Source organism: Macrobrachium nipponense, chromosome 10, assembly GCF_015104395.2.
Source record: "Macrobrachium nipponense isolate FS-2020 chromosome 10, ASM1510439v2, whole genome shotgun sequence".
Classification (NCBI taxonomy): domain Eukaryota; kingdom Metazoa; phylum Arthropoda; class Malacostraca; order Decapoda; family Palaemonidae; genus Macrobrachium; species Macrobrachium nipponense.
The window spans coordinates 42,233,404-42,245,250 of NC_087204.1; the positions used below are offsets into that span (position 1 = coordinate 42,233,404).

The following is an 11,847-nucleotide window of genomic DNA, read 5'->3' on the forward strand; positions in this document are numbered from 1 at the left end:
AAAAAAAAACCACGTTCGGTCACTTTGACTCTACCGAAATGGTCCGAAAAACGCAATTGTAAGCTAAAAACTCTTACAGTCTAGTAATATTCAGTCATTTATCTTCATTTTGAAACAAATTTGAAGTCTCTAGCAAAATATTTAGATTTATGGTGAATTAAAAAAAACATCTTTCCTTCCCTCCGCGCGCGGATTCTCTGCCACAAATCTCCGAAATGCGTACGTCCCATTCTCGGAATATTTGCTCCGTTTCATATTAGGCATTTCATAGAGTTTTATATATGAAAATGTGTGCAATTTCATGTAGAATAAAACGAAAAATATTTGAAGGTTGTAGCTTTTCTTATTTCCGAAACAATTGCATATAAAAATATATATATAAAGAAATTTGACATTCAGTCAACTTTAACTCGTCAGATATGGTCAAAAACTGCAATTGTAAGCTAATACTCTTACAGTATAGTAATATTCAATCATTTGTCTTAATTTGAAAGAAATTGGAAGTCTTTAGGACAATATTTAGATTTATGGTGAATTTTTGAAAATAATATTTGTTTACGTCCGTGCGTTATGAATTCATGCATTATTTTGTGATAATATTTCTCTGTGTTGCTTTTATTGTTTTACAATGTGTTATCTGCCAAAATGATAGCAATTTAGTGTACATTACAACGAAAAAAAAAGTAACTTGTTACCTTTAACCGTCTTGCGCACAGCGCGATTTGAACTTTACAATTAGTCTATATGGAATTATTCGTTTTTGCGCTATCATTATATCGCATTATTTTATATATGATAATGAAATAAATTTTTTTCATTTCTGATGGTTGCATACTAAACTTCAGCCAATGACAAAAAAAAGGAGCCAAAAATGAACTCTTAATCTTGAAAACTAAGCGCGCTGTGATTTTTGAAAAATATATTTTTTTCCGCTTCTGCGCTCACTCCGAAACACCTCCGGCACACGGGAGACAATTTTTTTTTTTACTGCTTCTGCGTTTAAGGGTTAAGTTCATTCCAGGTAGGGCCCCATACTGATCATAATAGGTATCTGAAATGATATTGCTGTAAAGATTTTTTATGATAAACCATATTGTACAAACTAAATTCTAAGTAGGCTGTAAATCATTTTTATCATAAAAAATCAGTATTTAGTCTCATACACAATAACCAATATTTAGTCGCATACACAATATGGAAAAATACAGTAATTTGTGAATAAATAGTGTTGTTATAAAAAAAGCAAATTTGTGATCATTTTAAAAGGATTAGTACTGAGAGAGAAAAGGCTTATGTATGCAGTATAGGGATAACTTGATACGTTGTCAAATGTTCAGTAGGACAGATTTATTTAATTTGTGTTAAAGATTTATTTAATTTGTATTTAACATTTTATAGATATTTTGTGTTTACATTAATAGTAATATTTTAAAACTAGTAAATCATTGTTATAAGCATTTTAGGGGCATATATACTTAAGAGTAACAGTTGTAATGGGATACTAATCTAAGATGTCTTTGGATGTTTTGGGATGATAGTTTGGGGTGTATTTTTGTTGGAATATTAAATTTTTTAGTATGATAATTCTAGGTATATTTTTGTTTGAACTATCAAATTAAGCAGTGAATGTTAAAATAGACAGTTATAAGCATTTTAGATTATGGAGTACTTGGTATGTGGCAGTTATAAGTCAATTATAAGGATTTTTAGAGGGTATTTTTCCATTTCCGTGGTATTTGCATTTCTGCAGCAGGGTCTGGAACCTAATACCACATAAAAGTGGGGGAGCACCGTATATCAAGACTAGCATACAGATTGGTCTTCAGTACCAATATCAAACAAGGTACCTCGACGATTGGTTAGTCTTGGCGTTTCCAGGGAAAAGCTGCTGCAGGACAGGGATCGTCTGCTTCGGTTCTGCTGGAACTGGGGATCATAGTCAACCAGGAAAAGTTGAAACTCGTACCCAGTCAAAGGATTCTCTATCTGGGCATGCTCATCAGTGGCAGGTTCTTCTGGGAGTGTTGTCATCCCTGAAGAAGCTGGTCCCTCATGGGCGTCTTCATCTTCGGTCTCTGCAATGGAGACTCGGAGAATTCTGGTCTCCGGCGGGGGACTCACCCCTGTTAATGGTTCCTCTATCTCTGAAAGTGAGAGAAGACCTTCGTTGGTGGTTGGATGACCAGAATCTTTCGAAGGGTGTCCCTCTGCATTCTCTTCCACTAGACTTCCTTCTGTTCTCAGACGCCTCCCTCGCAGTTTGGGGGCTCATTTAGGCGGCCTCATCGCTTCTGGCATTTGGAGGTTTGGAGGACAAGCAACAACATATCAAGTGCTTTTGGAGTTGAAGGCAGCCTTCCTAGGTCTGAAGGAGTTTCAGGAGAAGGTTGAAGGTCATTTTGTTGTTCTCATGTCGGACAACACCACGGTGGTAGCCTATGTGAACAAACAAGGAGGCCTGGTTTCTTGTCAAACTTCACGCCTTGACCGTCGAGCTTCACCAGTGGGCAGTCACTAAGTCGGTAGAGCTCTCAGCTAGGTATATCCCAGGCAAATGGAATATGGTCGCAGACAAACTCAATCGTCAGGATCAGATCCTAGGCACAGAGTGGTCCCTTCATCAAGTGGTAGCAGACAAGCTTTTCCAGGTTTGGGGGAGACCCATGCTGGACCTTTTTTTTTTGTTTTTTGGCAACTTGCTTCAACAGGAAGCTGGAGATATTCTGTTCACCGGTGCCAGATCCTTTTAGTAGCCCTGTAGGCCTGCCTTCCCTTACTTTCCTTAACCAGAGCTTACAGCCTTCTTCATCCATCTTACCCTGTGGATGAACATGGATGATGACTCCTCTGGGGAATTTCTCGTTTGGGGTCGTTTTCCTCTTAAAAGTTACCGTTGGCTTTAATTTTTTCCCATCAACCATGCAAGTCAGAACTACTGTAACAGTTTTTTCACATCCAGTCGTTTTTATCAAAACTAATTTTGCCCCAGCTTTATCAAAAGGCAAATCAAAAGTCACTGGAGTTTCATCCATATTTCCTATGTTACTCGAATTAGTTTCTTATGAAGAGCAGTGACAGATCTCTGAAATTCTATTATCTTCTCTTCCAGTTCCTTAGGTAGCTTTTGCACAATTTTAGTTCGTCTTCTAAGAACTAGATTATTTCTTTTCATGAACCAGAAGCATCAGCCAGCACTAGCAACATATTCGGGTATTCCGTGATTTTTTAGTGTCCTTCAAGGCAACAATTCTTATAGCTGTTATAAGCTGCTGCATCCTGCATTCCAATTGTTGGTAACCCTTTCTTCAGCTTTGTTTTTTTTTTCCAGGTGTGGCTACTTACAACTCTTTCCACAGCTGGCACATTTGTACAATGGCATTTTAGTTAAACTTTCCTTTCTCTTTCTCCAATCACGAACACTTCTGATATGCCATATATGTTAGCAGCATGTACATTGTTACTTGCTTCAGCAAAATTGATCACTTGCAGTTTAAATTTAGCAGTAAACTTCCTGTATGTATTTGAGGACATAATGAAGGCTATTGAGTAAAAGTACTTTTAAAAGTTTTGATATATAAGAAATAGTACCATGGGAATAGAGTTAAAAAATTAGTGAAATTGGGTAAAGAGAGATTAAAGAATAGAATTGAATGGTTTTTATGTATACTGTTAGCTAGTTTTAGTGGTTGAAGAGAGATTGACTAATTACAGTTATGACAAAGCAAATGTAAACTAAGAAGGTTGGAAGTTTTTTCCTTTTGTTTATTATAGTTAATGATTTAAAATGAGTATATACAGAATTTTCATACATTTTATAGGCATATTCTAAGCTCTTAGCTTCTCAGTTGAACTCAATTTTTTATGTCAAAATCTTTGACTAGGCTAGGCTTGTTGCAAGAATAAAAAATCAAACATTACTTAGGGGTATATGCAGAAACCCTAATCTATGCATTAAAAAATGGGGTCGAGCATAACATTAAGTCAAATATGACACGAGTATATACATTACCTTTGGGCCCCTTGTCCCAATGTGTCGGATAATGGCAAGTTGGATAATTGAGGGATTACTATATACTGTACTGTTTTTTTTATGTGTATGTTTGTCCAATTAATTTTTTGCCTCAATTTCAATGCTAGGAAATTTTATTTTTGTATTTTAATATGGATAGCCATAAATTGGGAATATTTTATGTTGCCTTAGACTTTTGATTATTCAGAATGCATTAATAGATCTTTGTATGTGATATTACATTTTAGTGGAGTGATTTTATGTATTTACAGGAGTTTGACAAGTCAAATGAACATTTGAATGTTCAAAGCACAGAACCCCCTTCTCAGGATGGATGTGAATCACAACTACGTCGAGAATTACTAAGACCAGTTCATACAAAATCAAGTCCAATCCGTTTACCATGGCATAGAGTTCAACCCAATGTTCCCCTAACTATACCATTGAAATCTCAGCAACCTCCTATTTTAAGACATCAGCAACCTTCTACAATAAGACTTTCCCAGCATCTGTCCTCATTAGGACCTCCCCAGCAACCGTCTTCCATAAGACCTCTCCAGCAACCTCCTCCATTAAGGCCTCCCCAGCATCCTTCCCCTTTAAGGCTACTTCAACCTCTGAGGGAACCTCCACCTCTAATGAAAATCTCTTCAAAGATGCCTGTGCAGGTAGGATACAGTGTGTTTTGTCAAAAATGGGTAGGTTGCTTATAGTCGTTATTTCAGTTGGTACGGAAGTACCACTTGAAAATCTTAATAGATTGATGGATTTAAATTTATATAGAGCTCATATGAAACAGTTTACATACTGATAGAGTTTTAGGCACTTTTTAGCTTCCCTATTTTACAAAGTGGAGGTTGGCGACATTTTTTGTCAAGGTTACTGGCCATTTTTAAAAAGTTAGGTTCTCTGGAGCATTAAGAGACTTCACAACACTATTTTACTTTACATCTGTTCCTCTTAGTTATTGAACTTTAACTTTGCTGTGCTCTTATTTAAAGAAAGGTCCCTTAGGTGAGCTCTGTGAGAGGCTAGGAAAGGTACTTGATGGGCTTGTTAAACCTCTGTATAATCAGGCCAAACTTGTATGTTTTCTCTGATTTTGTTAAAATTGAAATCTCAAGGATTGAGTTGGTTTGGATATATGATAAGAGGGGCTGAGAAGTGGCTTGTTAGAAAAAAGTAGGTGTGGGACTATTTAAATAAAAACATGTAGCCAATCCGAAGAAAGAAATCATGGACAAGGAGATTAGACAAAGACATAGACATGATAGGTGGTATTGAGGCTGAAAGACCCCATGGAGGGGAAATGATGCAAATGATACTGTTTTAATCAACTGGACACCCCAAGTTTTACAAAGCAAGCTTTGCAAAATGCATCATATATCTAGAGAGATGGTATTTTAAGTAAATCCAAGAACAACGGAAGGAATGAAGATAGAGTTTGCAGAAAGGGATGAGAAAACTTAAGATGGAGAAAAGAAAGAAAAAAAGCAAATCAAATAGTAGTCAGGCTGTATAAGCTATGGCAATCAATTAAACTGGAATTACATACAAAGGTAAAATTATATACTTTAGTATATATGATCTTTATTGCTATACTGTACAGGCATGAATCTTGGTAAGACAATGAAAATTTAGATAACTTTGCCACTCTAAGAATAAAGGTTTAAGATAACTATTTAGTCAGATGGCAAGTTAGATAAATGAGAGAATGAAGAGATAAAGATGGCTCTGACACATCCTTAACCCAACTAATTGGAGAATATTACTTGGTGTTGTCAGCTCGCCTTACATAGGCACCAGAAGAGTTTGAAGACCCAGACTTAATTGGAAGAGAACTATAAGAAGATGGCATTAGAGATAAATGGAGGTTTTGTGGGAGATATGTAATGCAAAGTGAAAGACAAGGGTGGAGGAATTTCTTAGGCCCTTCTCATCAGAATAGTTAATTGAAGCTATCATAAACAGAACAGGACCCCTTGAATTTATGTCTATGAAGGCATTACCCCTTACTGTGCCATGGGTATTAAACTGTAAACTCTGCTGTAGGTTCTTTACAGTTTCCCTGTAAATCCAAGTTACATTGCTTCAGGCTTTTTATGCTTTATTCAGTTCATTTTGCTATTGAAGTTGTTTTTTCACCTCATTAAAGACAGATCCTTCAGGCATCATCTATGACAGTCCAGAAAAATGGCTCACTGGACACCAGCTGATTTGTAATTAGTGCTGAGAGTAGAGAATTTATCTTTCCCTGGTCACTCAGGTGTGAAGTTTGATGTAGATCATGTATCTTTTGGTCTTGCAGATAACCAACTGCCTTAGCAAATATATCATTGTTTTTTTGAAGGGGGCCGGCCGGCTAATGCCATTTTTTAAGGACAGGACTTTGATATTCATACCACTTAATAAGGTGACTTGAGACATCTCCAAACCGCATATCATTTTCGCCTCTGACCTTTGGTTTTGTGACGCCAGGGCGATTTATCCCGAAAATAACCATTTTTCAAATTCTATCTCCTCCCTTGATATTCAATATTATGACCTGGGATTACTACCATATATAGACCTGATGTAGACCTCCAATCGAATGGGGAGTTTTTTTTCTAAAAGTGTTTTTTTGCTAGATATGAATTTTTCAATATGGTAAAAAAATAAACCCTATAAATTAGGAGAAAAAAATTTATAAAAAAAAGACAAAACAAAAATTGGAAAAAAGGGGCTCTATTTGATTGTTCTATAATGTCTTTCTGAGTTATATACCAAATTCCAGTGTTATAGCTTTAAAACTAAGGGAGAAGATAGATTTTGAAGGTCAATAAGTATAGTTTTGAGATACTACAGGCGTTCAAAGTTTCCTTCGTATTTCTATAAAAAGACAGTGTTAATAAATAATGATTATTATGAATGTATATTTCTTTTTGTGTATTAATAAACCAAAACTATTTTATTTATCATAATTTAATCATAAATGATGATCCCTTTGCTCATATATTGTAGCCTGGGGGGACTGCTTGAGGCAAGATGGGGCACTCCTTCCTACGCAATTCTCTCCCTCCCCTTCACTAACTCGGCTTATTACAGCGAATTTTCTTCTTCTGTATGTAAGCGAGATGTTTTCCTTGTATTTTCCTTTTTGGCATGATGAAATTCTTGCCGAAACAAAGATAAACAAACGTAAATGCAAGAGAATGTCAAAGGTGAAACTCGAAGGTGTACTCTCTTATTACAAAGACAATTTAATAAATCATGATTATTATGAATTTCATTTATTCCATTTTGGTTTATTAAAAAACCAAAACTTTGTTATTTATCATAAATGAAGATCTCTTTGCTCAAAGATTGTAGCCTTGGGCACAGTGTGCTTGTGCTGTCAGGCAAGACGGGGGCGTTACTACGCAACCCTCCCCTCTCTCTTCACTAACTACGCATATTATGATATTCCGTAATAATACTTGAGCGATTTTCTTCGTCTGTTGTTAGGGAGATGTTTTCCTTGTCTTTTCCTCATTGGCATGATGAAATTCTTGCCGAAACAGATAAACATATGTTAAAAGCAAGCGAATGTCAGAGGTGAAATCGAACGTGTAAACCACTTGAAGTTTGTGATCGCACTAAATCATGACTGGACTTGGTAGCTGAGCTGAAGTCTCCCTTCTCGACTCGGGGAATATCTACAGATGCATTTCTCCCAACTTTCTTTGAACAATACTTATCAAGATTTACGATAATAGAAGAAATATTGCATTTTCTTGTACGGATCAATGTTTTAGCTTATTGAGTTATGTTAACTAATTACCCTGTAACTACGAAGTAAGAGGAATTTTGACGAAATATTTCGTATATGTATTCTCAATTGCCATATGAAGCTCCATGAATTTTTCATGACTGCATTTTTCTTTTTTCGCCCTATAACCACCATATACATATAGGGGTTCGGCCGGCCCCCTTAATGTCCAAATATTTTCTGATAGAATGACAGAACAATACACATCTACAATGCTTTATTCCATAAGAATATCCATAGATGCTTTCCATGATTAAGTGTGGTGTTGGGGGTGGTATTCACCCAATGAATGGATTCTGCAAGTTTAAAAAAAGGAATTGGTGAATTATTTTGAACGTACCAGTATGTTCTTAATACACAGACATAATGAAGACAGTACCTTTTCTCTATTTAATTGGCAAAGGTAATTATTATTATAAAGGATTAGTTTATCCAGACGTCTGAGAATTAACAACGGCTCTTTTCGGGCTGGTTCAACAAAGGTAATTGTTCATTATATTAATATATGGAGGCAGTAACAAATATGACATTTTATAATAAATAGTTTTATTTATACTTACCAAGTAATTACATTGCTGTAGTTTCTACTTCATGGCAGCTTGAATGTTCAAAAATCGCAGAAATACACTTCTGTCTGAATAGGTGACTAGGCCCCGCCCACTTTCTGGAAAGAGAGGCATAATGCATAAAAGCACTTCAATTTGTTTTTGCTAAAATGACTCTGTGAGGGAGGAGGGGGCTCTACTCGTAACTATTGGATAAGTATAAATAAAACTTTATTTTGTTATAGAAATGCTATTTTATTTAAACAACTTACCCAGTAATTAATTGCTGAATCCCAATAAAAAAAAACATTGATAGGTGATGGGGAATGGCTTGGAACATATAATCCAAAATCTTATAGTTTAATATTATTAAGGATATATATTATGTTAGCTTCGATAAATGGTTATAGTTCCCTTCCTGGAGAGAGAGCTACTGCAGGTAGATACTGTCTCTGGTTGAAGCTCATCTCAACCTGCTGTAGTAGTTGGCAGTATAGCCATTGAACACCTCTACTGACATGGGAACTTTCCAGCAAAGGTATTCTGATAGCTGCGAAAGAGTTTACAAGATCTGTGCAGCAAAAGATACTTCCGATGGCCTACAAAGCTTTAAAATCTCCCCCCTGCCCAGGGTTCAGTACCAGGAACCAAAACCAACAGATTAAAAATCCATGACCTCGCTTAAAAACTGGTAGGTACTCTGGGTATACAGTACCTTTCAGGCTCTTTAGAACACAATATAAAAAGACATTATGAAGGTTTGCTTGGAGCAGAAGGGTTGCTCCCTATGCTTCCTCCCCATGATTGTACCCGCTACAGAAAGTTCCCAAGGTACTGGGGTTGTCATAGGTGTTTTCAATATTTTGCAGATAGTGCCTTGCAAAAACTGACTTACATCTCCAGTAAGTCGTTTGGAGAATTGAAGACAGGGACAAGTTATGCTTGAAGGCTAATGAGGTGGCTATTGCTCTCACCTCATAAGCTTTCATCTTCAAGGGGTGGGTAGAGAATCCTCCAATCTGTGAATGAGCTTCCAGGATTAGGTCCCTTAAAACGAACAAGGTAGTGTTCTTTGAAAGTGGTTCAAAGGGTTATTTACTGAAACTATAGATTGCTTGCTGGGCCTCTGATCTTCTCAATCTCACAGGACAAAGAAATCTTTCCTCTTCATCTAGACCTAGAATATCCATCAAATCCTTGACAGTAAAGGATGAGACCAGGGTTTCAAGATTATTTTGGGTTTTGGAAGAAAACCCAAAGTTAGGGAGGAAAATGCATCTCCCTGGGAGAAACCCACCCTTTTTGTCCAAGATGAGGAGTTCACGACCCTCTTAGCTGTCGCTAGTGCCATAAGAAATGTCTTCCTGGTTATGTCTTTCCGAGAGATTAAGCAAAAGGGTTCAAAATTTGGTCCTGAGATCCATTTGAGGACTATGTCAAAACTCCAAACTGCCTGCTCTGTTTTAGATTTGGAGAAGTCAAAGGATTTTAGTAATGAGGTCTGAGATGTCTTGTCAGAACTTGTGATGAAAGATGGAACAGAACATGGATTTTTAGCCCCTAATGGTTAATGAAGAGAGGCCTCTGGAGGGTCTCAGATACAGAGGAAGTCTGCCAGCTGCGTCAAAAATGTCTTAGAAGACGAGATGTTGTCTTCTGCACCAAACTCTACTGTTTGGCTGTCTGAGCAGCTCTGGAATTGTGGGAAGGAGCTTTGGATAGTCCACCAATAGACCTAGAAGGTCTGCAAACCACTCCTGGGGCCAGAAAGGAGCTCTGAAGGTCATCTTGACATATGGATAAGGCTGAAGGTTGTTCAGTCTCCCTGATCATACTGAACGGGGGGAATGTGTACAAACCAGATTGGACCAATCTTGTAGGAGAGCTTCTGCTGCCCTTGCTAGAGGGTCCTGAAAAGGAAAGCAGAATAGAGGCAGGCATTAATTCTTGAATGTGGCAAATATTTACAGGAATGGCTTCCCCCACAGTTTCCACGTCTTCACATATTTGAAGGTCCAGGGTCCATTCCGTGGGGAGGATTTGGCAGTGTTGACTTAATTCATCTGCCAATAGTACATTAATTTCCTTGGATGATTCTGTTGATGAACCTATTCCCTTCCGACTGCCCAAACCCGAAAGTTGACTTCCCTGTCTCAAAGAGAGAAAAGGAGTGAGTTCCCCCTTGTCAGCTGATGTACTACACTAGAGCCATGGTATTGTCCGAGTGGACTGATATAACTTAGTTGTGCGCTTCCTCCTGGAAGTGCATGAGGCGCAAATTAATCACTTTCGATTTTTTGTTTTTGATGTGGAAGCTGCTTTCTTTTCTGGAGACCAAGTTCCTGACATTTCCTTGTCTCTTAGATGGGCTCCCCAGCCTGTGTCTGATGCATCAGAGAAGAAGCCTAGGTCTGGGTTCAGAGGAAGCAAAGACTTTGCTTCTACATATCTGTCCGCAGATTGCCACCACTGCATATCTTCTTTGATTGTGTTCGTAACTGAAATGACGAAAGAATCCGGTGAGTCTTTCTGTTTCCTACTGGTCTTCAGAAAGAATTGTAGGGCTCTCAAATGCAGTCTCCCTAACCTGATTAATTCTTCTTTTTGATGACAAAGTGCCCAGCAGACTCGTCCACTTGTTTGCTGAGCGATTCCGGACTGAAAGAAAATGACTTACAGACTTCATGCAAGGCAAAAAATCCTAGTGTCTATCTGAATCCCCAAGTGAAGAACCCTTTGAGATGGAGTCAGTGAGATTTTTAATGATTTATCAATAGTCCTAAGTTATAAGTCAAAAGTAGTGTTTTTCGAAGGTCCTCCATGCATTGTAATTTCGTGGGCGAATGAATAAGCCAATTGTCCAAGTACAAGAGGATGTTGATACCTATCAGGTGTAGCCACTTTGCTGGGGGGCTCGGACTCCAGTAAAGAAACTGTGGGGCTGTCGACAGGCCAAAGCACAGTGCTCTTAAATGGGAAAACTTGTTATGGTACAGGAACCTCAAACACTTTCTTGACGCAGGATGAATCGGGATGTGGAAATATTTGTAGGTCTATGGATGGACTCAAGAATGGACTGATCTGTTTCCATCTTGAATCTTGCTTTCTTGATTAGAAATTCAGTGCGCTCTTATCGAGGACTGGTCTCCATCCTCCTGTGGATTTTGGGACTACAAACTACTGATTGTAGAATCCCATCGACGTGATGTCCTCTACTACTACTATCACTCCTTTCTTGAGGAGTGATGAGACCTCCTCCAAAAGGACCAAAAAAGCTTTTTTTGATGCTGCAGAGTACACAGTCAATGCAATCAGTGTGTTGACTAGAGGTGGCCCCTCTCTGAAAAATATTGAGTACCCTTCCTTTAGCACTTCCACAATCTATGATTCTGCCCCTTTGTTGCTCGGGCTAAAGGTCGTGGGTTGATTTCTTTTGAGGTTCTAAGGTGATCACATTCACCACTGCTTGTGGGAAAAGGTGGTGACGGTCAAGGGGGAGAAAAGAG

At 37.9% G+C, this 11,847-nt stretch overlaps 2 protein-coding genes across 3 annotated transcripts in view; one reads left to right on the forward strand and one right to left on the reverse strand.

The window, feature by feature from the left end:
* Window positions 1–4,737, forward strand: part of LOC135224151 (uncharacterized) — a 63,368-nt gene extending 58,631 nt beyond the window's left edge. Inside the window, exon 3 of the mRNA XM_064263030.1 lies at window positions 4,282–4,737. Coding sequence (XP_064119100.1) covers window positions 4,282–4,722 — 441 coding nt within the window. The 3' untranslated portion in view covers window positions 4,723–4,737. The remainder of the gene's footprint in view (window positions 1–4,281) is intronic.
* Window positions 1–11,847, reverse strand: part of LOC135223583 (zinc finger and BTB domain-containing protein 14-like) — a 315,347-nt gene that overhangs the window by 301,711 nt on the left and 1,789 nt on the right. The gene's annotated exons all lie outside the window — the stretch shown is intronic.